Source organism: Meriones unguiculatus, chromosome 3 (genome assembly GCF_030254825.1).
Source record: "Meriones unguiculatus strain TT.TT164.6M chromosome 3, Bangor_MerUng_6.1, whole genome shotgun sequence".
NCBI lineage: Eukaryota > Metazoa > Chordata > Mammalia > Rodentia > Muridae > Meriones > Meriones unguiculatus.
Genome location: NC_083351.1, coordinates 165702842 through 165730774, shown reverse-complemented (window position 1 = coordinate 165730774; position 27933 = coordinate 165702842). Strand labels below are relative to the sequence as shown.

Below are 27933 nucleotides of genomic sequence, written 5' to 3'. Positions count from 1 at the left end.
TAGATATACACCCAAGTGAAACATACGCTCGCACAATGGAAACTTCTGTCGTGCCGTGTAGCACGGCGCTGGCTAATTCATAGTCACATAGCACCAGGCACATAACTACCGCATAGGGCTAGCAACAGCGCTCGCATCAGTCCCCAGAGAGCAATGATTCCACAAAAGAACGGAAAGCATCCACAGGAACCCATACACAGATATTCCTGGCAATACTCTTCCTAGTCGCCTTAAAGTGGAACAACAGTTTCCTTACTGATAAGCAAGATGTGTCAGGGCCATGTAACGGCGTTGGTGTCCACTATGGAAAGGATGGGATGCTAATATATGCCACAACATGAGGGGACTTTGAAAACAGTATGCCAAGCAAACTACGCACAAAAGGTCATATATTGTCAGGTTCCACTCCGCTAAAATGTCCAGAAACCTCACTGGTTGCCAGAGCGTTGCGGGGGGGGGGGGGGGATGAAGTTAACTTCCAATAAGCAAAGCACCTCTTTAGGGAATGATGAAAACACTATGCAGCGCCGCAGTTACTGTTGGACAACACTGTCGGGACACTAAACACCAATGAGGTGTGTGGCTTCAAATGTTTTTAAGTGTGTTGCATTGGTCTCCAGGGAAAGAACCAACGCCAGAATGTGCAGGTAACAGAGATGCCTGTTTATACCAGAGATACGTAAAATGTGTTACAGTTTTCAAATAGTGAATAGTGGGGGCAGGAGAGGTGGCTCAGTGGTTAAGAGCACTGTCTGCTCTTCCAGAGGCCCTGAGTTCAATTCCCAGCATCAGATGGTGGCTCACCACCGTCTGTACTGGGATCTGATGCCCTCTTCTGGCATGCAGGCGTACATGCAGATAGAGAATTCACATACATAAAATAAATCTTAAAAAAAAAAAGAATAGCAAATAAAATGATAAAATTCCTGTCAGTAAAAAGGCAACAAGGAAATAGTCATTACATAGTTTAATAACAAACATGGAATCAAACATTGTGGCATTATTTGGAGAACACATGATATTTCTAGAATATTTATTGGCATAAAATGCTGTGAAGTATTACTTGAGGGCAAGGTTAAAAGTACTATGTACAATATTAATCTATTTTAAAATAAATTATATGCGCAGAGAGAAGCCATATAGGCTATCTACACTAATTCCTCCGAGCCTCTCTCTTTGAGTGAGGGAGCTGATGGATGAACTTTTCTGTCCTCTTTTCGTAATTTTAACTTCTTAACTTTCTACACTTAACATCTGTGTCACCTGCAAAATGAAGGAAAAGCTTCTTACAACAGGCTAGCCTGCCTGACCTGCCTTCTGTCAGTCCACAGAGATGCCTCAGGCAGGGTTTCTTCAGGCTCCCTTCCCAGTCAGCACATGCTTTCCATTCCCAACATTACCTGGAAGATGTCCATGAGAACCGTGGCTGCCAGCAGCGTGGTGACCATTTCAAAATGTCCCATCTTCATTTTTCTCTTCTAAATTAGAATGAGAAGTTTTAATTCAGTAGACATAACAAAGAGGTTTAGGGAAACACAGAGAGATAACATGATGATATATTTGTGTGTGTGTGTGTATGTCTATATTCATTCATACTGTGATGGTCAAAGTGATTGTCAAATACATTCCTGTGGCTGCAAGAACCATTTGATTTTATCTAGAAGTCTAACACTTGGTTCTAGAAATGACAGCGTGAAACCTCAGTGAACCTCAGTGCTTCCGAGATCAAATCTGCCCACCTCCCCACAACTCTAGACACCCCTCTCCTGCCACAGCCACTCATGCCTGGGCACATTTTTTTCCCTATCTGTAGATCTCTCCTGAGCACGCACAGGACACAGCACAAACTAAACCCACCCCATGCCCATTTTCTGAGAACTGTCCAGAAGTTTTCCTGTGCCCAGCTTCTGCTCTTCCACCTGCTCTGCAAGTCTGAACATGCCCATTTGGGTGGGAAGCAGCATACAGAGCTGACAGCCTGGGGTGACCGACCGCCTTCCTCCAGCTCTTTGCAATCAGCCAGAGGTTAAGCAAGTGTGTAACGTTCTGGAGTTAGAGACAGATTAGGGAGCCCTGGGAAGGCAGTGATTCTAACAGGATTCTATCATCCTACTGGCAGGGCGTCCACTATCCATTCCAGCACTTGTAATAGCGTAAAGGGTAGCCAGGAGGGCAAGAATCCTCACGGGCCGAAGTTATCCAGAGCCGCTAACATACTCAGTTCGAAGTGGTTCAGGCTGTTGGCCTTCAGTCTCCCACATACGTATGCGCCAAGAAAGCCGACATTGCTGTAACTCAAATAAAACCAGTATTTTCCTCTGTTTTCACCAATCACCGTATTCTAGTGTCTGAAAGAGGGAATGAATGGCATAGGGGAAGGAGAGGTAGCCTTCCTTTTTATAATTCTTTTGGCCCCAGGCTCCAAGCAGTTCTTTTAATTATTAAAATATCAATACTGTTTTATAAGTAATAATACTGGTAAAGTATCGGTAGTTATTTTAAAATGCTACTCTGTGTCAAACTCCCCTCTCAAAGTGTAAGGAATACAGCACAGGTGGCAGGTGCCAAGCCGGCTGTGGGCCAGGGGTTCCCTGGTCTTCACTTCTGTGGCCTGGCTGCAAATAAATCAGAATGTTTACCTGGCGTTTATGCCTTTGCAGTGAGTTTAAAGGATGCCCGGTCTCAGGCCGATCTCGCTCGGCTGTGACGCTCTCCTCCAGGATGGGATGTTGTTGACAGTGAGAGCGGCCTGGGAATGCTTCTCTTTTTATAACACCCCTAGCGGTAGCTTGGCAGTGGCTCCTTACCCAACTTGTGTTCTGCTATTTATATCTGGTCCCCACACTCTGCCCTGGAACCGCTGCCGTTAACACTTTAAATCTCCAGGAGGCCTAGGAATCCACCGTAGTGCCCCTGGCACGGAGCACACTCAGGTCAGAGCCCAGCGCTAGGCTCCCTTCACAGAAGGAAGTCACTTCCCAACACTGACTCTTTGATGTTCACATGCCAGAGGGACTGGACTGTCCTTTATTAGCTGACACCGGTAATGAACAGGGAATACCGAAGAGCATTTACAATCTAAGAAAATAAGCCAGTATGTGCGTGGACCCAGACACTGGCTGGTAACAAGTGCTCGGAATAAACAAAGCCCAACGAAAGCCCTACGAGAATGCTGACAAGGAAGGGAGCTGGCAATGCTTGCACGCACAATCCTTTTGAATAGGCACAGGTGCTAGCTGGTTTTGCCAACTTGACACAAGCTAGAGTCATTTTGCAAGAGGGGACCTCAACTGAGAGAATCACCACCATCCTCCTCCAAGACTGGCCTGTGGTACATTTTCTTGATTGAAGTGGAAGGCCCAGGTGGCTGTGAGTGGCATTATCCCTGGCCCAAGGGTGCTACAAGACAGCAGGCTGAGCAAGCCACGAGGAGCAAACGGATAGGCAGCACTCTCTGTGGCCTCTGCATCAGCAACCACCTCCAGGTTCCTGGCCTGCTTGAGTTCTCGCCCTAAATTCCATTAGAAACAGGCTGTTCTTGCAAGTCTGAGAGGAAATAAACTCTTGCCTCCCCAAGTTGCTTTGTATCACAGCCACAGAAACCCTAACTCAAACAGCGCTCAGGGCAAAGTTAACAGTGCTGAAGAATATGTGCAACCATCAGTGATTACGGATAAAGACAACCTGGAGGTGTTGTCGTACAGTTTCTATTGCTGTGAAGAAACACCGTGACCAAAAGCAACCTGGGGAGAAAGGGGGTTATTTGGATTACACTTCCACATCACTGTTTATCATGGGACGCAGTCAGGACAGGAACTCAAACTGGGCATGATTCTGAATGGTGATACAAAGGCCACGGATGGGTGCTGCTTACTGGCTTGCTCCTCACAGCTGGGTCAGCCCGCTTTCTTAGAGAAAACTGTTGGAGTATGGTCTGATGCTTCGTATTTATTATTTGCCTGCCCCCAGAGATTTGTAGTGTTTATAAGCAAACTGTCATGTACCCCAAGTGTTGCTGTTTAACCTTGCCTCAGAAATTATTCCTGATTGGCTGATTGAAAGGACTAACCTTGGGCAGGGCAGAATGAGGCAGGCATGGCTAAGGTTCCTGGGCTTTGGGGAGAAGAGAATCACGGGAAGAGACAGATGGGAAGCGAGGAGAGAGGAGGAAACCACAATGGGTTAGCGTGGAAAAGGAACCATGTGGGCTGGGGGGGAAGGACCCCGAGAGTGGCATGAAAAAAAATCGATCCAGATGAAAGACAAGCTAGTATTCATGGGATTATGGATGGGAGATGGGCCAGATAGGAATGGTTAAGGTGGATGTCATTGGATGGGGCCGGAAGCTGTGAGAGCGTAGCTGGAGTGTCTGCCCAGCCCCAGGTGAACATGAGGCGATTATAAAATCTAACAGGTGTCCCGTCTTTATCTGATTGTGATAGCAGGTCAGATAACACTGCCACAATAATGAGAGGGCTAATAATAAGCATTATTTAGCCCAATACCATTTATTTTCAACAATGTATAGCCCAGGACCACCAGCCCAGGGATGGCACCTCCCTCCCCCAATTACCAATTAGGAAAATGCCCCTACAGGCTTGCCTATAGCCCCATCTTATAGAGGCATTTTCCAATTGAGGTTCCTCTCAGATGACCATAACTGTGTCAAGACATAAAACATAACATATGTTTTGTATATGTTATATATGTATATATATGTTTATAATATGTTTTATATGTATATAACATCGAGATATGTTGTAGGTGATGTTTAACATTTATTATTATCTTCTGGTAATCCTAAGCAGCTGTTTAACCAAATCACCACACAGAGATTTGGTTTATTTAATTAACCTAGAACACAATGCTGGGCAATAGCTACTCCATTCTAAACCTCCAAGCCCTCATGGTTTCCTAACATTTAGATTTCCCACATTATACTTACTTTTTGTGAAATCTTAGGTCCAGTCCATCTCTCCACGTAGTTCCCAGATCTCTCCTCCAGCTCCCTTTCCTAGCTCTCCTCTCACCCCTTCTCCTCTCACTCATTTCCTGTCCTCTGGCTCCTCCCAGCTCAACATTGTGTCTAGTTGCTTTATTTTTGCCTGTTTACACAAGAGTTAAGACAGGTTGCTTAGAATGAGTATCACAATGCAAGATCCAGATTGTAACCAGGGCGGTGGGGAAGGGGAGAAATCAGCATTTGAATGAACAAGGGTAAGGTGTACACATTTTTAAAGAACATTATACCAACAGAGATACATGAATAGAAGGCTGATAATGACTACTCAGAAAATCTCCAAATGGAATAAACTGTGGAATATGTTTATACATTGGAATTTTACATAGTATTTAAAATGAATAAACTCTCACATATATAACTATGCAGGCAAACCTCAAAAACAAAGTTTGACACGAGACACAAGCATCTACACATTACACGACTAATATAGAGTTCAAAAGTGAGAAAAAAATGAGTCTGGAAAGATGGCTCAGTGGTTAAGGGCTTCTGCTCTTGCAGAAGTGTCATCTTCATTCACTCTCCATTTCACTTTTTGAGGCAAGGTTCCTCACTGAACCTAAAATGACTTGGCTGGGAAGGTTGGCCAGTGAGTTCCAGGGACCCTCCTGTCTCTGCACCATGCTGGGATTTACAGACGCACACCACAACTCCTGGATTTCTATGTGAGGTGGAGATCGGATCTCAGAACTTAGTACTCATACAGCAAGCACATGAAGAAGTTGGTCTTTGGGACTAGAGAGAGGGCTCAGCAGCTGTGAGCACTGGCTCCTCTTGCAGAGGAGATGGGTTTGATTATCAGAGCCCATGTGGCGGCTGTTTGTGGTCTGAATGAGAGTAGCCCCTATGGGCTCATATATTTGAACGCTTGGTCCCAAGTTGGTAGAGCTGTTTGGGAAGGACTGGGGAAAGTTTTGGTTTCTTTAAAAACTCAGTTGTGGTATGTAAACTTGTTTTTGTTCTGTATCTCAAGTGTGGGCTCTGGGACTGCCTTTAGTTTGCCCACAGATGATAACAGCCTTGTGTGGCTCAGAGAGGATCACACTATTTGCCAGCTGATAACAGTCTTGTGTGACTCGGAGAGGGCTGTGGTCTTTGCCAGCTGCCGTTAGTTTAATTCTGAGGACCTGAGAGGGTATTAATACCAGAGTCCAGAGAGAGAGAGAAATGAGATGCTCTGAGAGGGAAAAAAAATTGCTTAGAGGAGATGGTCGGAGAGAGAGAGAAAGGGATGCTTCAAGGAGATGGTCAGAGAAAGAAGTAGACTGCTGGTTTGTTTGCTGTTTGCTGTTGCTGGACTGCTGGGTACTCAGACTGCTGAAACTGGTATTACCCCAAAGAACCCAACAACCCTGCCCAGCCAGAAGAAGTAAAGAGGTCTATGTCTCCTGTCCCTTCTAACCTTCTTTCTCTCCTGCCTGGTATTGGGGGTTTGGTGGAAGGGAGGTAAAGGCATAAGGAACCCCATTAAGACAGATTTTAAAAGTAGTGCCAACAGAAGTGTGTCATTGGGGATGGGCTTTGCGGTTTCAAAAGTCCACGTGAGGCCCAGTCTCCCGTCTACTTCACGCTTGTGGATCAGATGTAAGCCCTCAGTACTGCTCCAGCACCATGAGGGGCTGCCCGCCGCCACGATCTCCGCCGTGAACTCCATCCTCTGGAACCACGAACCCCAAATCAAATGTTTTCTTTTATACGTTGCCCTGGTCGTGGTGTTTTGAGTAAAAATGTAATTAAGACGGAGCCACACAACCATTTGTAACTTAAGTCCCAGAGGGTCTGATGCCCTCTCCTGGCCTCCGCAGGCACTGCATACATATGTTTCATAGACAAACAGGCAAGCAACGTATCTATCTCTACACGTAAAATTAAAAAAGAAACAAAGACCCAGAAACCAGTCTTTAAATTATTTATCAGCACTGTTATTTATAGTTATACTGCTTAATTGTGTCCCAAGTAAGGGAAAAACTTTCAGAGTTTATAACAGCATTAAATTTGCACCTTGCTTTTCATTAATTTGGTGTTTGCTTTCTTTACTTGTGCATTGGTTCAGACTATGTACGCTTGCTGCCTTGATTTCTTATATCTGGCTTGTCACCTGTGATCACATACAAACTGCCATTCTCAACCACCCCATGGCATCGGGGTGATGTGTTTGACTTTTGCTCATTGGAAAGACTGGTATCTGATTAAAACAGGCACTTGCTTTCAGAGGCGGAAGAGAGCCACCCTTCGGAGCAGATTTAGCAGGGAACACAGAGGCCCACATTCCACAGCTGGGCAGCCACTGGTTGAGGCCACAGGAAGAACATTCTCAAGCCTTTGCCTGCTTTCCGTTGTGACTTGCGGGGAGACCCTTTGAGCCAACTCCTTAACATTCCCCCAAGTCTGATTTATTTTTCACTAAGGAATTTAGTTAGCTCCAAGTTCTGTACATTTAATATTGAAATAATGTCTTCTGCTATTGAAGTGGACAGACTCATACCATAATACTCTATTCAGGCTAAGGGCTAAGGTCTCCATTCAACAGAACCAACAGCATGCACTTTCAGGACACAGAGTTGGAGTCCGTGTCAAAGGAGATCAGAACAGGACAGCTTCAACACAGGCCGCTAGTTCTGACCTCTGACTGAACCCAACTGTAATAAGCAATAAACTTCATATTCAAAGATAGGATAAAACCTTCCCAGAATGTACAAATAAAGTGGTTTTTTTGTTTGTTTGTTTTTGTTTTCTGAGACAGAATTTCTCTGTGTAGCCTTGGCTGTGCTGGACTCACTTTGTATACCAGGCTAGCCATGAACTCACAGGGCTCTGCCTACTTCTGCCTCCCAGAGTGCTGGGGTTACAAGTGTGCACCACCGTGCCTGGCTATGAGCCATTTTTTTAAGAATCCACATGTGTTTCTCTGATTGTCTGTCTGTCTGTCACTCTCTCTCTCTCTCTCTCTGTCTGTCCCTGATTCTTCTCTTTCTGTCTGTCCTTCTCTCTGAGCGTGTCTAGATCAAAGGTTGGTGTCAAGTGTTTGCCTCAGTTGTTCTTTCCACCTTCTCTTTTGAGAAAGGACCTCTTGGTAAACCTGGAGCTGGTCGATCCAGGTGGCCAGCACGTCTCAGGGGACTTCCTGTCTCTGCCTTCCCATGGCTAGGGTTACAGACACAAGACCCCACGCCTGGCTTCTTATATGAGCGCTGAGGATGCAAGCTCGGGCCACGTGCCTCTGCAGCCCGGAGTTCACCAACTGGGCCCTCTCCTCAGCTTCTAGCGATCAAATATTTTTAAAGGCCAGGTGAAGTATCTACTCCCTGCCGTCACAGCTGTGCCCTGCGCTCTTGTGTCACTTGAATGCTATCATAGAACCAGCGTATGGTCTCTGGCGATTGACTTCCTAGCATACCAAATGCTTGAAAGTGCACACATATCACGTGTCAGTAGCTCTAAAAAGTGACAGCAACAACGGTCTCAGATGTGCTGGGTAGCTCAAGCTAGCCTCAAATTCACAATCCTCCTGCCTCCATCCCGAGTGCTGGGTTTACAGGCATATGCCACTATGCCCCGTTAAGAACTAAATATTTTAATTAGGTAAATTTTATGATATGTGAATACCATCTTAAAAAAAGAGCTGTTTTTTAAAAAATTGTATTTATCTTATTTACACATTCATTTATTATCATATGCACAAACAAGGATGTGCCGTGGCGTGTACATATGTCACTGACCACCAGAGGGCAGCACCAGAACAGGATCGCTCCATTTCAAGGCTTGGACTCTGGCTCTACTCTAAGGCAGAGGGACCTCTGAATTTAAGTCTTAGTCAGGGATTGTCTCATCTAATTATGTTTTCATTGGGAAAATTCATGTTTTTAGCATTTGTGGACAAAGATATTTCTGAACTAAGCTGATTTCAGTGCAGAGAAACATAGTTTCAATTTTTTATCTGGCCTCCCATTAAAACAACATTGTGGTGCTCTGATTCTTGGGAAAACTGTAGTTTGTTCTCTAGTGGTCTGGATGTTAACCTGGTCTCTGCAATGGCGATCTGTGTGATCTGCTAGAAGTGGGGGCAGAGGGGAAGGGGAACCTGTAGCCATTCTTAAGTGTCAGCTCTCAATACCAAGAAACACATTCTAACTGGAACCCCCCATGGCCACACTTGCATGGACTCAGAAGCGCTCCCTAGTGGACAGCACACAGCCACAACACTCTCCTAAGACCAGAGACGGCAAAAGAAACCAAGGAACCAGGGAACAGAGTACCAACCCAACAAAGACCAGACTAGATATCAGCGCCTAGGCTTACAGTCATTCTAAACCTACATGCCTAGGCTCCAGGGTAAAAACACAATGATGCCCAGGACACTATGTCTTCAGTAGATCCCATAAATGCTGCCACAGAATGTCCTAAGAAATGCTATATAGTTGAAGCACCAGACAAGGACTTCCAAATAACCTTTATGAATATGTTAGAGGTCCTTAGAGAGGACATGAATTCATCCCTAAAGAAATATATGAAAATACAAACAGTGGCACAAAATGAAGAGAGAAGTTCAAGACTTGCAAGTAGAAATAGAATCAAAAAAGAAACCCAAACTGAGGGGAAACTGGAAATGGCAACTTTAGGAACCTGTACAGGAAACTCAGAGGCAAGCCTCACCAACAGAATACAAGAGATGGAAGAGAGAACCTCAGCTATAGAAGACACAATGGAAGAAAGGGATACTTCAGTCAAGGAAGATGCTAAATTATAACATCTTCTGACACAAAACATCTTGGAAATTAGGGAAACTCTGAAGAGAGCAAACATAAGAATAGAGGAAGAAAAGGAAATCCTTTTCCTTTTCAGAGGCACAAGAAAATATGTTCAAATCATAGAAGAAAATTTCCCTAACCTAAAGAAGGAAATGCCTATTAAAGTGCAAGAAGCTTATAGAACACCAAACATACTGGACCAAGAAAGAAATTCCCCTCATCGCATAATGATCAAAACACTAAACTTACAGAACAAAGAAAGAATATTACAAGCTACATGGAAAAAAAAAAAAAAAAAAAAACAAGAGGCATATAAAGACAGACCTATTAGAGTAACATCTGACTTCTCAATGAAGACTCTAACACCCAGTAGGACATGAACAGATGTTCTAAGAGAACACAGATGCCAATCCAGATTACTATACCCAGCAGAACTTTGAATCACAATAGATGGAGAAAGAAAAATATTTCAAGATAAAAACCAAAGTTAAGCACTATCTATCTACAAATCCAGTCCTACCGAAGGCACTGGAAGAAAAATTTCAACCTGAAGAGGCTAACCACGCCCAAGAAAACACAAGGAATAAATGCTTTCAGACAAGCAAGTCAAAAGAAAATGGGGAGGAACCCACACCACCACAAAAAAAAAAAAAAAAATAACAGAAACAGTGTTCATCAATAACTCGACATCAATGGTCTCAATCCCCCAATAAAAAGACACAGACTAACAGATGGGATTTAAAAACAGGATCAATCTTTCTGCTGCATCCAAGAAATAAAACTTAACAGCAGGGGAGGCATTACCTCAGAATAAAAGGATGGAAAAAGGTATTCCAAGCAAACAGACCTAAGAAATACACCGTTGTAGCTATTTTAATATTTAAGAAATTAGACTTCAAACCAAAACTAATCAGAAGACATGAGGAAGGACACTACATACTTATCAAAAGAAAACTTCAAGAAGACATTGCCTTCTTAACATGCAAAGGTACCCTTAACACAAAGGCACCCATGTTTTTAGAAGAGACACGATTACAGCTAAAAATCACGTATTGCCCCTCACATGCTAACAGTGAGAGACTTTAATACCACACTCTCACCAATAGACACGTCATCCAGATAAAAACTATCCAGAGAATTGCTGGAGCTAACTGACATCATCAACCAAATGGACCTAGCAGATAACATTTCATCCACTCAAAAAAGTATACCACTTGTTCAGAAGTTCATGGAACTGTCTACAAAATTACCATATACAAGGACCTATAGCACCTAGTGAAATAGAAGCACTCATTGAAAGTCTCCAACCATGGCCCCCCCTCCCAAAAAAGCCCAAGGCCAGGTGGGTTTAGTGTAGCATTCTACTAAACGTACAAAGGAGAATTAACCCCAATACTCCTCAAGTTATTCTACAAAATATAAACAGAAGAAACATTGCCCAGTTACCAAGCCACAGTCACTCTGATCCCTAAACCACACGAAGACCTAACAAAGACAATTGCAGACTGATCTCTCCCATGAACATAGATATGAAAATTCTCAATAAAATACTTTCAAACAGAATTCTATAACACATCAAAAAGATCACCCATCATGATCAAGTAGGCTTCATGCTAGAGCTGCAGGGATGGTTCAGTATAGAAAAATCAATAAATGTAATTCACCATGTAAATAACTGAAAAATAAAAACCAAATGATAGTCGCATTACACGCAGAAGAGGCTTTTTGACAAAAACCAAACCCCTCTTCATGATAAAAGTTCTAAAAAGATCGGGGATTCAGAAGGCATACCTAAACATCATAAAGGCGATTTATGGCAAGCTCACAGCCAACATCAACTTAAATGGAGAGAAACCCAAAGGAATTACACTAAAACCACGAACAAGGCAAGGTCCTTTGAGAATATATTGTGGCTTCTGGTTCGGGGTTTTTATGGGATTCCTGAATGTGCGAATGTGAGTGTGTGTGTGTGTGTGTCTGCCACTGTGCATTTCTTGTGTGTGTGCTTTTTCTTTGGTTCTTTTCCTGTTTGGTTGTTTTCACCACATTCTGTTTTATCTGATTTTGACTTATTATTCCTTAGATGACCATTTTTCTGTGGAGAGACAAAAAGTGTGCAGAGCGGAAGTGGGGAGGAAGAGGTAGGAGTAGGCAAAGGGGAAACTGTAATCAGAATATATTGTATTTTTTAAATACGTTTTCAATAAAAGGGGAAAAAAAAAAGAAAGAGAGGAAATCTAGTTGTCCCATTATGGCAGTCAGTCTTCATTTCCAGAAAGCTGGAGAGAACCTTTGTCCTTGCCTCTGCCACTTTGCAATTTCCTGTGAGCGAGACAACAGCCTTTTCTTTTTCAAGACCTTGAGAATTCTCTAGCTTTCCCCCCAAAACAGGCAAAAGAAAAGATAAAACGTTAAAACGTAAACCACCCAGCGCTGAGGGAGTCCCCGAGGCCCAGCAGGGAGTTTCTGCCCCTCTCACTCCTCTCCCTGGTCTTGCTGGTGCCCCCCCGCCAACACGCTGACTCCTCTTTCTCTGTAGCGAACCTCCTTGTTCTGGTATTTTCTACCTTTTACCTCCTGTCTAAACCATCGGCGATTTAATCTTGAACCCTAAATGTAACTGCAGTTACAGAAAAACCTGACTTTCACGCAGGTAGAGAAAACAATGTCTATTCAAAAATTTCAAAAATAATGCAGGCTGTTATCCCTATGACATATACACAAAGTATACAGTGCTGCTACCTTGTTATAGCTAACATACGGGTGCTGTGTTAATATCCTGAAATGTTAACATGGTTGAAATTTTATATACCACTCTGAACTGGCATATGACTGAGTAGTTAAAGTACTTGCCACCAAGCCTGGTAACTGGAGTTTAGCTTCCAGTATCACCCGATGGGGGAAGCAGCTCCTGCGGGGTGTCCTCTGACCTCCACAGAGCAACATGGTGTAAACTCTCTTGCTCAGCCCCTAATGTCAAACATGATTGGACAGTGCCTCAGCCCACCTTGCTTCCCCTGGCGTTATGGTTTTAGCCTTTAAACATGCCATACAGGGGCTGGAGAGATGGCTCAGGGGTTAAGAGCACTGGCTGCTCCTCCAAAGGTCCTGAGTTCAGCTCCCAGCAACAACGTAGTGGCTCACAACCATCTGAGATCTGGTGCCCTCTTCTGGCAAACAGGTGCACATGCAGTCAGAACACTGTATACATTAAAATAAATAAAATCACTAAAAAAAAAAAGAAAAAAAGAAAAAAAATGCCATACAATGTCCTTTCAGGGTCACAGTTCAGCTGCCAAGTCTGTTCTGCTGCCCTGACTGATCATCGACAGCTTGATTACAATAAAGTTTTGTCATTTGCACTGGGGGGGGGGGGGAGGATGCAGAACTCTCAGCTTCTTCTCCAGTACCTTGTCTGACTGGACGCTGACATGATGACAATGGACTAAACCTCTGAAACTGTAAGCCAGTTCTTCTTCTGCTTCTTCTTGTTCTTGTTCTTCTTGTTCTTGTTCTTCTTCTGCTTCTTCTTGTTCTTGTTCTTCTTCTTGTTCTTGTTCTTCTTCTTGTTCTTGTTCTTCTTCTTCTTGTTCTTCTTCTGCTTCTTCTTGTTCTGCTTCTTCTTGTTCTTCTTCTTCTTGTTCTTCTTCTTCTTGTTCTTCTTCTGCTTCTTCTTGTTCTTGTTCTTCTTCTTGTTCTTCTTCTTCTTCAAGTTTTCTATACAATTCTAGTTTTAAAATAATTTCCCTTCAATAATTTCTTTTTTCATTTTTTTAAACAAGGTTTCTCTGTGTAGCCTTGGCTGTCCTGGACTCACTTTGTAGACCAGGCTGGCCTGCCTCTGCCTCCCCGAGTGCTGGCATTAAAGGCATGTACCACCACACCCGGCTTCAAGCACATTTTTAAGTGCAAGTTTTATAGTATTTTGCTTTTCCTATTTGCTGTTCTCTCCATGTCACTCCTGTCGAACAGTGATACAGAAGCATGTAACTGAAATGCTTAGTGAGAAAGAATACACGCAGCACAAATTTCAAGTCAGTTTTCTAATTTGGGGAACAGAATTTGGCCTTTTCACATCCTCACTCTGAGCTGACTCCTGTCTTACTAAATAAATCGTAAATATTTCCCCACGCCTCATTCCTCTGTCCGCTGTTTCCAGCTTAAATGGCAGGACCTACAGAGAACACACTCAAGCTGCATTTTAAGAGAAACTTAGTCTGCCATGTTTTTAAGTCTTTCTGGATCTTACTGAGCAGAGCACCTACTTCTTGACAATGGAACAAACTTTATAACGATTAACCCAGGAAATCTAATCCAGTGCTGGAGACTATAGGCAAGGCCAGCAGGCGCTCAGCCGCTGAGCTAAATCCCCGATTCCTGAGCCACAGCCTCGGAGCTGTATCAGTAAATGAAACAGATACCGCTCCGGGGAACTTACAGCCACAAGTGGTGGAGGATGGGGAAGGAGGCAGTCAATCAGATACTAAATTAGCAGAGAGATAAAAATCCCCGTGGAATGAGCAGGATTAGGAGTATGCAGTGTGGGAACTGAGGGCGTTTTGTATTAAACAGAGTTGAGTCACGTGAGGCTCCCTGACAGTCCAAGCAAGGACAGGATCGGGAGGGAGGAAGCTGGTGGAGTTTGATGGAGGAAAACTCCACTTTCACCCAGAGGAGAGTGGTAACCGCCTCTCTGCCCCCAAGGCATGATGTGCCCACTGAGAGCTTTTTGAAAGTGACAGGGTGAAGAGGAAAACTGGAATGTTTCGGGTCCTTCAGCTCTATTTGATTTTAAAGCTACGATGGGTGTCCTGGAAAGCGTTCAGTGTGTGGAACAATGGAGGGCTTTGCATCTATTTTTGAGCTTGACATTTCATGAAGTCTAAATACAGATCAATTTATTTGGGGTGCAACTTTAGTATGCAAATGCTAAGGGCTGTCAGTATAAAATCCTTAAAGGATTCAAACGCAGTAAAGGAAGTCAGTATGCCCCTTAGATACAATGGGTTAAATATGATAGAATTAGTAATATTAATTTCGCTCGTTTCTCTTCTCTTTTTCTTAAAATGTGGCTACAAGAAAGGCCTCCTCCCCACCTTTGGCTCGCTGGGATAGGGTCTCTGTAGTCTAGGCTGGTGGGAAAGTTGCTGTGCAGACTAGGTTGGCCTCTTGGGGCCTCTGTTGTCCTCTACAATTCAATCTTTTTGTTGTTGCTGATGATGTTTGTTTGTTTGTTTTCAAGACAGACTTTCTCTCTTCAGCCCTGGCTGTTCTGGAACTTGCTCTGTAGACCAGGCTGGCCTCGAACTCAGAGATCCACCTACTTCTGCCAGAGTGCTAGGACTGAAGGAGTGAACCCCCATGCCTGGCTCTGATCTGATCACTTTTAGCTGCAAAGCTTCTTTCTCTAGATAATACAAGACAGGACAGAAAACAAGCTACCGTAATTTGTTTTCAGCTGTAGGAGTCCAAAAAAATTAGGGCCTATGGACCAAGGACAGAAAATAAGGGGAGAGACAGAGCACAGAAAGGAGTTTTACTTTCAGCCAGGACAGTGTCTTCTTTAATGCACTTCTGAGTATGTGAGCCCCCACATAGCACGAAGGAATGGCTAGAGCTCTTCCCTGTGGGGCGGTGGACACTGTAATGGAAAGTTCAGTCATTGCCTCTGCTCCCAAAGCTGGAAACCACCAAGAAGTAACTGTTGTGGGAACATCGCGCAAACTTAAAGAACACTAAAGATAACTTACTGCCTTTTTAGACGCGTCGAAGTGTTCCCTCTTGAAACGAGAAACATTAGCTTTTAGAAGAGAGGAAGCAAAACTATCGGGGACAATCCCTGGGGAGGGTGGCAGATGGTGACGACAGGGGGTCTGGTAGCGTTCTTACTTGTCTCGGGGCCGGTAACGGCTTTCTCTCTCAAAGGAACTTTTTGGCAAGCTCCCTCTCCAATGCCAGATTTACATGCTACTTCATTAGCTTTTATTTCGAGTTACTAAGAAGGCTGCCATAGAGCTGCCCCAGGAACATCAGACACAAAGTAGTCCTGGCTGACGGACACCCGCTCTGTAGCTCACTTTATAGTCTGTTCTGCTCACCACTCTCCCAGCACCACTTAGTGGCTCGAACAGATGCTCAGCACAAAAAGGGGGGTGTGTGCTTTCCTTGAATGCCTTAGTGATACCACACGTGATGGTTTGTTTGCATGGTGACAAGAAAAAAGATGGAGAAAATTGCAGGCACTGATGACGTAAGAACAGCACATTAGAAAAAAAAAAATCAAACCAGCCAATACTGCTGGGTAACATGATACTGAACAGAACGCAGTGGTTCCTACCTTGGTAAGACCAAAGCCCAGAGCAGCCCAGCAAAGGCAAGAGAGGGAGGGGAAGGTTTATTATCACCTGCAGCAGGTAAGAAAGGCACAGAAACACTGTTCTCCTTTCACAAAGGAAGCCCACAGGCTCTTCCCCACAAGCCCTTCTAAGCCTGTTTGCTAAAACACTCCCCCCCCCGCCCCTGAACTATGCAGTACTGGCTTTTTGGGTTTTGTTTTTCATTATTATTATTGTTTTTTTGTTTGTTTGTTTGTTTTTTAACATCAATATGACACACGCTCGGGTCATTTAGGAAGAAGGGATCTTGAACCAATGGGGCAAGCCTGTAGGGCATTTTTTTGATTGGTGATTCATGTGGACCAGGCTCACCACAGGCAGTGGGGTCCTGGATGGATACCAAACAAACTGAGCAAGTCAGGCAAAGCACTCTTTCACGGCTTTTGCTTCAGCTCCTGCCATGACTTCCCTGCTGGTGGAGGGTGATTGCAGAGTTGTGAGCGGAAAGAAACCGTTTCCTCCCCACGCTGCTTTTGGTCATGGTCCTTACCACAGCAGAAGAAACCCTAACTAAGACACCCAATAGTATTTTGTATCTTTGCTCCCTTTGTATTTATATTTATAAGGGGAGTACGGAGTGGAAGAAAAACAGCCGGGACATTTTGTAAGGCAGGAATTACAGGCGTGAACTTTGTGTTCTCAGCACACACGCATGTGCTGGCCCTGGTGGTGTCTGTCCCTGCAGTGCTGGGCGGGCGGGGACAGGCAGACCTCTGAAGGTTGGTGCTCAGCCCGCCTGGCCAAACTGTGATCTCCAGGTTCGTGAAGAGACTGTCTCAAAAAATAAGGTGGAGAATGACTGAGAAAGACATCCAGTGCCAATCTCTGCCTTAGGCTCTCTCTCCATTTTATACACGGCAAATGAGAGAAGTACGATTTATCAGGCAAAATTCCTGACTTAACGGACTCCAGAAAGTGAACTGTCACTATTTTAGCATCTCTAGGAAAATGGGTACTAATGTTTAAGGATGGACACACAGACTTCTGCACATCACTGCACCAACGGCCCTTCTGCCGATTTCGTGTTGGCGTGACCTACCGTGCGGCTAATATCTCACTCTGTGCCCTCACGGCTTCGTCAAGCACGTGCTAACTTCATAGTTCCCAGTCTTACGCAGCGGGCTTGCACTCTCTTAACTTCCATCCTTAGTGCTCCCGAACTCAGCTATTTTGTTTTCGAAATTGTTCACATCACTTAGTTCTTTGACTTAATTGTCCCATTCAACCCGGAGCTGTCTGGACATACAGTTAGCATGCTGAATGGCAGGCAAAAGCTGGCCTATCTTTTTCTTTTGAGATATCTACAAATGGAGAAACGAACTGAGAACAGATATACAAAAAGCCATTTATTTACAGGTTCGTAGTTAGAAAAACAAGAAAGGGCCACCTGATACTCTCTTAGTGATAATGTCAAGAAACAATCCTTTTTTAAAAAAAGAAAATACAGATATTAAAAAATAAAACTCAATCCAGGTGTAGGGTTGCATCCTAATCCAAGCACTCGGGAAGCAAAGGCAGGTCTCTGTGAGTTCAAGGATAGCCAGGGCTACACAGTGAGACCCTGTCTCAAAAACAAAACAAAGAAAAGGAAACAAATGAGAAAAACATGAGGCAGCCACGGAAGCTGAGGCAGGGGGATTATGAGTTAGTGGCGTGGTCTGGACTATATAAAAAGAAAAGGAAGGAAAGAGAGAGGGAGGGAGCAAACTAAAAGAACCATGACCTTTGGATATTCTTGAGCAAGTATGTGCTGTGACACGCACGCCACCCTCTAAAAAAAAAAAAAAAGTTGCTTCTGTTTAAATTTTAACTCAGCACCTAGGGGGAAATGCCACAACTACATACAGAAAAATCGCGGTAAGTTTCTCCTGCGATAGATTAGATGATTTCTGTGATAGATGTAAAAATAGATAGGAAATTCCTTTTACTTTTCTCACCTCTTGAATAATTAGGGTATTTTTTCTGCCCAAGAAAACAGAAAGACCGAGATGAATATGTCTGAATATATGAATGAATCAACAGTGATTGATTCCTAAAACTGTGACAATTTCGAGTCTCTAAGTGCTAATCTATGCATTTTACCGGCTTTCTATTTCACTAATTCTCAGAGTAACGTGCAGCCCATGGCCGTTTCTCTGGTGACTCAGGGCCGCTCTGGTCCATGTCACAGGCCAGCCAGACTGATTCAGTGAGTGTCTCGGACTTCCGAAGGTCCACTCCACCCCAATTCACACTCTGTCTCTTTTCTTCACCTTTAAACATTCTGCGGGGCCACAGCAAGCTTTGGGGTTTTGCTGTTGTTAGTTCTTGTGTTAGTTTTGTTAGTTCACTATACATACCACGTGGCTGGCCGTTAACTCACAGAGGTCCCCTGCCTCTGTCTCCCAGGGTTGAGATTAAAGGCATGCGCCGCCAGACCTGATTAGGATATACACTATGTGTGTATGTCTGTGTGTGTGATTTAAATACCAAGATAAAAAAGACATGCATAGAGATCAAAGAAAGCTCTCTCAAAAGGGACAGAAAAAATGTTGATTTTACTGTATTTTTACATCATTTCAGAGTATGCCAACTATATGCCTTACTATTACACCCTTGCCTTGCTGTGTGTTTTTTAAAAAGTATGCAGCTTGCCACTAAACTGAAACCAGAAAGCAAAAATACCCAAGCAGAGCTCCCAACCCACCTGTTTGCTAGTTGTATGATATTCAGTCACCCCTCTGTACCCACATACATCAAATGGGGACAGTGTGCAGGGGAGGGCATCAGAGGACCAGGGCCTCTGGTCATATCAGGCCTAGGAAAGTGAACTCTTAAACTGGGCATAAGAAAATGACACAGAGGGCTAGCGAGATGGCTCAGTTGTTGAAAGCACTGCTGTTTGACTCCCAGCACCTTCCCAGTGGCTCTAACTCCAGTTCTAGGGGACCCTATGCCCTCCTCTGGGCTCTACAGGCACTAGGCATGTACTTACTACACAGACATACACGCCAGCAAAACACTCACACATGTAGAAAATAAATTACCAAACCCTTCTAAAAGAAAACGGCACAAACTTCAGACCTGGGCACCAAGGCATGCCCAGCCACAAACATCTTCACACACAGCCGTGACTCTGGTTATGTGGGGCTGAGCGACTGCCACAGACAGCCACAGACTTGACACCCGGAGTAAGCACGGTCACAGTCAGCTTGGTGGATGGACCGCTCCCAGTCAGGAGAGCTTCTCTGCCCTAACCGCCTCTATTTCAGGTAACTGGGAAACGTCCCTTTGTCATCGGCATCCCCTTCTCTTTAAAGTCACACACAGTGTGACCATCTTTGGACCACCCTTCCAGAACTGTCTGACACCATTTCCACAAATTTCAGTCGTTAGTTTTTATAGCATCTAATTGTAACCTGATCATCTTCCTAAGCGCTATGCAATCATGATGCATAATTTTAAACATAAGAACATTATTAAAATATGGTACAAAGAAGATCCCCATCCCCTCATTTCTTCCATAACGTTTACATCTTTTGCAACTGTAATACAATCACCAAGGGCATGGGGTGAGCAACGGCCCCAGGTGGATGACTAAACTTCTTCAGACCAAGTTCGCCACTAACGTCCTTTTTCTAGGGTCTGATCCAGGACTCATGACATTTAGCTGTTTTTCAGCTTCTTCCCGAGTATCCTCCCCAACAGATACAAACAATAAAATGATGGAAGTGAGTATTATCGATAAGTCATTCAAAATCACGACGCTCTATAGAACACTTGAAAGGCGGCACCATTTTGTAGCCCTCTTGCCAAAAATGAATCAACGTCTTCCAAGAAGAGGTAGAGAAAGATAACGGGGGGATTTTTACAGGACACTGTTTGATACCCCCTAGAGGCATTACTCCCATATTTTAATCTGTGCGAGTATGATGTGTGTGTAGGGTAACTGACATGTGCACAGGTGTGCTCATGTGGGCGTGAGCACACATAGGCCACAGCGCACACAGGGAGGGCGCTCCTGGGTGCTGCTCCTCACCCTCCACCGTGTCTTCTCCAGCCACTCTCCCTCCAGTTTGCTTTTTGACGCAGGAGTTCTTATTGAACCTGGTCTGGAGCTCATCAATTCGTGTGGACCGGCCAGCTCGTGAGCTCCGGGGTCTACTGCTCCAGCACTGGGCTCTAGATGTGAGAGAATGCCTGGTTTCCACAGTTCTTTTGCTTGCACTAAGCACTTTGCATGCCGAGCCATCTCCCCAGCATGGAAATTATATTTATAACGAATATCCATACGTGATAAGGTACCAGAGTTTGGCTGCCTTTTTTTGATTCTGATTCACAGCTGGTTCCCACTTATCGATGGTACCTGCTGGGTGCTGGTCTGGCGCTGTGTAGTCTAATTCGAATTACTGGTCCCTGGGATCTGGTTGCACACCTGTCTTTGTTGTGTAAACGTTGCTCTACCTAATTTAAAGTTGACTGGTTAAGAAAAATGCTGCAGCCTGGGACTTGGCAAAAGAGACAGGGAGCCGGGCACAGTGGCACATGCCTATAATCCCAGTATGCGGAGATGCAGAAGGAGGCAGATCTCCGTGAGTTTGAGGCCAGCTTGATCTACAAAGTGAGTCCAAGACAGCCAAGGCTACACAGACAAAACCAAGAACAAACAACCAAAATCAAGAGAAAGGAGGGCGGAGCTGAGGTTTCCTCAACTTGGGGTCGGAAGACGGTCAGACAGTGGGGAGGATGTGGAGAAGAATCAGAAGATGGAGAAAGAGGAAATGGCATAATGGAGCAGATCCAGCCCAGAAATGATGACTAACTATCAAGTAACATCGGTTGTGTAGCTGAGAGACAGCTAAACAGCTTAGGGGTGATATCTGCCCAGCTCCAGTGCTTTAAGCTTGTAAAATAAGTCATAGTCTCTGTCAATTCTTTTGGAAGCTAGCGGGGTTAAACTGTTGCTTTATTGGTTCATGCCTTACAGGTACCTAATTCAAATTTCGTTTGAAAACCCATTCTTTTCTACCAAGATGTTTTTTCTCATGATAGCTAGGATGTTTATTTTGAAATCGCTCTGAGGTAACTATTCCAGCAGGCTAGCTTAGAAGGCCGATCTATTTTTCTAGAGCGAAAGTCTTCTGGGTCTCAATTTGAGATCTGAAAACTACATCCCTTGTTCACTGTCCCCTCAGTCTGATGTGCAAGAGGACTTCCGTCTCTTCCCTGGTGTCTCCACTCAGGATTTTTCTGATTTTTGAATGTCATGCTGATCATTAGCAACCTCCAGGGTGGAGCTGTCTCCTGCCCTAAGCCTGCTAGTCTTTTCTCCCCTTCTCATCCCCGATTCCTATCTTGAGAACTATTTTTGGAGCCATTGGTTTTAGGACGTGCTTCTAGGACTCCTTCCTGGCTTCCCAGACTCCACTTAGGGGCACTGCACATTATTCGGATTTGGGGAAAACCCCACAGCAACAGGAGAAAATCTAGAAAATCTCCCCCTCCTAGTTTATCCCTTACAGAACTCAGTCTGCTAATGGGCATCACCCCGTTTTTATATTATATTTTATATATTTTTAATATAAACTCAAAATGTTCTAGAAATAAGGAGGGATGGGATAAAGGGAGATTTAATAACTAGGGTGACTGGAACTCTGAGAAAGGACTGGAAATGAAAGTGGCAAATGGGGAACTACCGTGGACTAATGAGAGAGCAGTTTCTTTGCCCCATCTCTCCTCCTGTGGCTTTGGAAGGTCACATGACCTCCATCTGCTACGGATTCCTGTAGTTGGGAGCTGACTTGCTGTGCTAAACTCCAGCTACCAAAGACATCAGTTGCTGTACATCTCAGCCCAGTGTCAGCAACAGCCTGTCACCTTCCTTCTTGTCCCTGGGATTGGACCAGCTGTTCTAAGAGTTGCTGGTTAAGATGGAGACACAGAAGGCAAACACGACTGGCAGAGACCATATTTTAACAAGTCACGTGGTTATTATCTGAAATGTAAATTCCAGGGTCTGGACCATCTCCAGCTTTCCTCATCGCTCGCATCCCCCAAGACCCTCAGATTCAGAATCTCAAGCAGCTCCACGCTTACGCTCCTGCCCTAACCTTCTTTTTTGTCAGGGAGGCCTTGGTGTACGAGTTATGCTCATACATAACTCGTATCCATACGAGTGGCCCTTCCCTTCCACTTCAGAGAAGAAAGGAATTCTCCTGTGCTGTTCACCTCTGCTACCCGACCCTGCTTCTTACACGTAGTTTTAAGAGACTGAGATAGCACTGCACACCTTCTTGAATCCTTGTTTTCTTCTTTAAGAAGAAGATGTGCTCTCTCTAAATGGAATACGGTGGAACTGGAGACACTGTGTGCCCTGTACTCCATGGCACACTGGAGACAGCAAAGAGCCAACAGCCATTGTCTTGGCCCCCATCCACCTGCCTTGCTGCCACTGCCTACCCAGCCACCAACAGGTGCAGATGCAAAGGTGGGAACAAACCTGGAAGATCATTCTCCGGCCACACCCTCACCACTCACCTCTCTGTGCCTTAAAACTAAGAGTTGGAAAACTGGGATCACAAAAAGAAAACCAAGTTGTGGGTCTAAGGAGGAACAGAAAACAGGAAATAATTCGGAGTGTTCTGTTCACTTTATTAAAAAAGAAATATACTTAATTAAAAAAAAATCACTAAACTCATAGCTTCTTTAATGTTTAAAAGGTTATTCTTGTCTTGAATCTGAAAGCCCGTTAGGTTTAATATACTAAAATGTCTGCAATCACAGCAACGTCCTTCCAAACATAAGATTTCCGAGCATGCTCTCCTATGTTAAAAAGGTGAGGTCAACCTTTAGCTCAAACTGGCAAGCTGCACGCATGTACTGGAATGTTCCCCACGACCAGTCGTTTGAGTCAGAGCCTGTTAGGTTCTAGGAAGTCCTGCAATGCCATACCTTACACACATGGCTCGTCTGATGTCCACGTGCAGAATCCGTCCCTTGAAGCAGGGTCGTCCAACTAGGCCAGGAACGGCATCACCCACATCTGTGCCCCCTCCCCTCTCTCTTCTGGGTAGCAGGGGCAATGGTAACCAATACAGGAATCTAACCAAGCTCCTGCTGTTCCCGAATCCACGAGCTGTTTGTAATATTGCCCGCTGCTACTCTCTCACGAGTCTCTGTTCCCTAACAATAGCCATGTTGTTTCCCCAGCTTGGAAAATTAGCATGAGCGTCGACATGGCCCCTGGCAGTCATGCTTGCTCGGGGTGGCCAACTGAAGGCTGGGCATACAGCTGCCTTTGTTGGGAGGAAAAGGCTCTCTCTGAAGCTTATGGTGACACTGAGGTTGCCTTGTACTGCACAGTGTTCCTGGCTTAAATTCATGCAGACGACAGCAGACGCGCGCCCCCCTCCCAACCCCCAGGAGTGTAGAGGGCACAGAAAAGAGGGTCAGTCTAGCCAGGGAGGTTACAGAGCGGGCATGCTTCCTGGGCTTGGAATCGTCTATTCCATTTCATTTCATGTGTACGGGTGTCCCGCCAGCATGTATGTCTGTGTACCGCATATGTGTGTTGGTGCTCTCAGAAGACAGTACAACTGGTCCGGAATCAGAGATGGTTGAGTCACCATGGCGGTGCTGAGACTCGAGCCCGAATCCATTCAGCAAGAACAGCCAGTGCTTTTGACTAATGAGCCACCATTCCAGCCCTGTGTCCCGAGTTTTGGCATACTATCCTTTTGAACTTACCTAAAATTCTAAATTAATTAGTTTTCAAATTCGTGTGTTTTTTTTTCTTTCCTTCAGAATTACCTAAAAATAGCTTTTAAAAAATAATCTTTGGCATGGATTAATTATGTACTATTATAATTAGCTTGGCAGTGGATTTCATAAAAAGTAACATTCCAACACAAATAAGTCTGCTTATAGATTAAACAATGTCAGTATACTGTGCTTTCCCAGGCTTAAAAAGAAAAGCAAATACTATTTTATCTACTATTATAGCTGATGGGTTTTCTTCTAAAAAGGTAGAGAAGTATTCAGAAGGGAAACAGCCCAAATTCTTTGTAGCTCAAACTCAACCAATTTCCAAAAGGAAGGAGAGCGTAGAGCTTAGTAAATGCCAACAGCTTAACCCAGGAAAAGAGACAGTAGACTTAACCCAGCCAGTTAAGAGTCCACTGAGGGTGGGAACAAGCTGAGCTGGCTAGCCAACATGAGACCAGCGTGAACTGGTAAGGCAGACCCCGCTCTCACTTACCGTGCCTGGGAACTGTGAGGACTGCAGTTCGCATCCCAGAACCCACACAACAGCCAGGCAGACATGACAGTGCTCCCACTGTCCCAGCACTTGGGAGGCACGTAAGGGGCATAACAGGGCAAGCTGACTAACTAAACTAGCTGCAATTGGCAAGCTCTGGCCTCAGCTCAAGAACCTGCTTCAGTCACTAAAACGGAGCAATGCAGGAAGACGCTCAACACCGGCTTCAGACCTCCACATGCACCCTCGTGTGCGTCCACTGACATGCGAACATGCACACACACACACACACACACACACACACACACACACACACACACACGAAATAAACAGCTTTTCAAATCTCCCATCACCGGAAGCCGAAAGCTGTCTCTCTTTCTCTACCGTTCAGACACTCTTCCCTCTAGCGCCGGAGTCCAGCGCAGACTTCAGCACTGTTTTCCTGCACTGAGCCACAGTTTTGCCTCCATCCCTTCTGGCGTGGGGATGGAGATGGCTCACAGTGGTTCCTCAAGCATGAGGGATCAGTCAGACCGTGGTGACCACTGAAACTGGCCCTCGTCTCTGTGCATACACATGCTGGACTGTCTGGGGCAGCCTCTATCGAACGCCAAGTGGTGCCTATAAGATGTGAACCCTGGCAGATCTGTTTCTAATGCCAGATGACGCAGGCAGAAGGCACCTTTTGAAAACATTTTTCTAACGTCAGATTACCAGAAGGTTAAGCTTAAATTCGGAAACAGCTTTATTCAAAAATTCATCCTCACCCCGGAACTCTTTTCAGCAGCAATAAAATGCACAGTTTCCTCAGTGCTTTCGTGGACTTCTGGGTTTATACAATTTATTTCTAGTTTCTATTTGTTTCCTTCGCTGTGATGTTTCTCGGGGTCTGACTGACACTTTGAACACACTGTGTAGGGTTTTTCTGACTTCTGGGCCAGTACTTTCATGTTATAAGGAAGTCACAGTGTTATTGTCTTAGCAATAAAAAAAGTCATTAACAGCTCCCTAAAACGGCTGCGTTGCTCTGCAAGAGGAAAGCAGGTGCCGTGCTGCCTACCATAGCTTAAGGATCTGGGTTTGGAAATCACTGTCTTCAGTCTGGGCATGTTATTTTAGCCTTCTGGCGATCTCTGCCCCGGTAGTGAGTCATCTGCCTTCTGTAAACTTAAAACAGGATTCTGTTTCCTCATGCTGGTTTCTAATAAACGGAAACGTTGTAGTTTCCATTTCCAGCCCACTTTTCACTAACTGCACTGAAGAAAAAAGCCTTGGTATGAACATTATGTGCAGGGACTCAGTATGTATTTCTGAAACTTATATAGAAGGGTTAACATTAAACTTAGATGACTTGCATTTATCTCTCCAAACTCGAACACTGTTGGGAATTCTAGGGCTCAGCCACAGAGCCCACAGATACATGAGGCAAGGGTCTGTTCCTGAGTGACACCTTCAGCCCCAGCATTTTAAAGTCTACATTAACTGAATCATTTGAAGGCAATACCGAAAGTCCGAATGGATCACACTGTGTGATCAGTTTCTCGTTGTCAACCTGAGACTACCTAGCATGACCAGGCAAGAGGGAACCTCAACAGAAACACTGCATCCATCCGATTGGCACGTGGTCATGTCTGTCTTGATTACTGATGGATGGGAGGAGGGCCCAGCCCACCGTGGGCAGAACCATTCCCCAGGCACGTAGCCTTGGGTTGGATAAGAAAGTAAGCAAGGAACAAGCCAGTGAGCAGCGTCCTTCCACGGTCTCTGCTTTCAGTTCTGCTTGCGTTCCTGCCCTGGCTTCCCTCCATGAGAGACTGTGACCTGTAAGCAGAAATCAACCCTTCTCCTCCCAGGTTGCTTCTGGTCATGGTGTTTTATCATAGAAACAGAAAACTCAGTAGTCCACACAGATTATACATTTTTTTTTTAAAAAAAGATGGAAATTAAATCCATTTCCTGGGATATTCCTTTAAATTCAAGGGGAAACTTTGACTAGGTGGACCTGGAATACACAACAAAAACAGTGCAACTTGAGAGATAACACCAAAAAGACAATGGTACTGGAAGGACAGAATATGTACTTTAGGAGGATGAAGGGATGGCTCAGTGGTTAAGAGAATAAACTGCTCTTCTAGAGGATCTGAGTTCAAGTCTCAGCACTCATCCTGGGGGCTCAAGACCCACGTGTAACTCCAGCTCCTGGTGCCCTGATGACGCTAGCCTCTGAGGGCACTTGCTCTCCCAAGCACAAGCCCCATGCAGACACACATGCAAATGCATAATTTAAAATAATAAAAAAATATATTTAGAAAAACATAGTTTTTTTCACTTTACTCAAAGAAAGGAGCAATGAGATACAAGGCACAGAGAACTGAAAACTGTTAGGGAACCTTAGAGATGTTTCCGCGAGGCAAAATCGTGGCATCTGTTGTCCTCCACCCTCAGCAGTTTTAGATGGGCCTCACAGCAGCCAGTATGTACTAAACACGGGGACACGCGTGCTAACGAGGTCCTCCTGTCCAGCATGGCAGCTCCTAAGCCAAATTACCACTGAGCCACGTCTGGCATGTGACTGGTTCAATTTGAACACTTAAGAATACAAAAATTTAAATGTCATTTAATGCTCATTTAGGCAGTGAAACAATCTTTTACGTTTTGAAGTACCTAAAATATACTGCTTAAATCATTTTCAGTTATTTTTATTTTTTAAAATATGGCTGCTAGAGGTTTAAGAAGGCCCTTTACATTACTCCTGGATAAGCGAGGCAAGGACAGTCAGCTCTATACAATTAGAAGACTTAATCATTACAGTATATGAATAGTCAGATGTTATTTAAAAATAAGTAAATCCCAGCCATGCCTACATTCTCAGCATTTAAAAGGATGAGGCAGGAGGATAGTCACCAGTTAGGCCAACCTAAGCTCCACTGCAAGAGAACACATTAAAAAAAAAAAAAAAAAGCATAAAGATAAGATACGGTGACTTAAAGGGCTCAGAACAGGAGATGAACTAAACATTTCCGGTCAGACGCACCAAATTTTCCAGAGAGAGAGAGATCAGGAGACTTGAGGGACATTCTGAAAGAACGCCTTTCTCCTGCAACACCGCAGAACACACTTCTTCCGAAGGGAACAAGTCAGAACCAGTCCTGCAGACCGCTCCTGCCCCACGTGTCTGCAGAGCCAGCAGAAATCATACGTGCAAGGAGAAGAACGACAACATCCGCAGAGCGCAAGAAGGGATCTGGTTATTGTACTTGTAAGAATGCCAGGGCTGTGACACACACGTGAACATGAAGGGACATTGGTTGAGCTGCCGTAAAGGGTGGCGCTTTCCAGGAACCTGGATGAGTGTCAGGAAGAGGGCGAGAACACCTGGCCCTTAGGCACAGGAGAACTCGCTGGGCTTCTCCTTAGGCACAGGAAATCAGGTAAGAAAAGTTTTGTGCAGAAGCAGCCCCTCTCCCGGCTCCCCGTGTTCCCACATCTAGGATCCGAAGACCGGAAGTGGAGGCTCAAATACACCTTTCTCAG

At 44.7% G+C, this 27933-nt stretch overlaps 1 protein-coding gene across 11 annotated transcripts in view; it reads right to left on the bottom strand.

The window, feature by feature from the left end:
- Art3 (ADP-ribosyltransferase 3 (inactive)) overlaps positions 1-27933 on the bottom strand; it is a 91087-nt gene that overhangs the window by 23924 nt on the left and 39230 nt on the right. For 9 of the 11 annotated variants that reach the window (XM_060380944.1, XM_060380943.1, XM_060380942.1 and 6 more), the window contains exon 2: positions 1401-1478. In XM_060380944.1, coding sequence (XP_060236927.1) covers positions 1401-1469 — 69 coding nt within the window. In that variant the 5' untranslated portion in view covers positions 1470-1478. Of the gene's footprint in view, positions 1-1400; positions 1479-2639; positions 2752-23093; positions 23295-27933 lie in introns of those variants that run through there. The other 2 variants (XM_060380937.1, XM_021649888.2) reach the window with 2 other exon arrangements.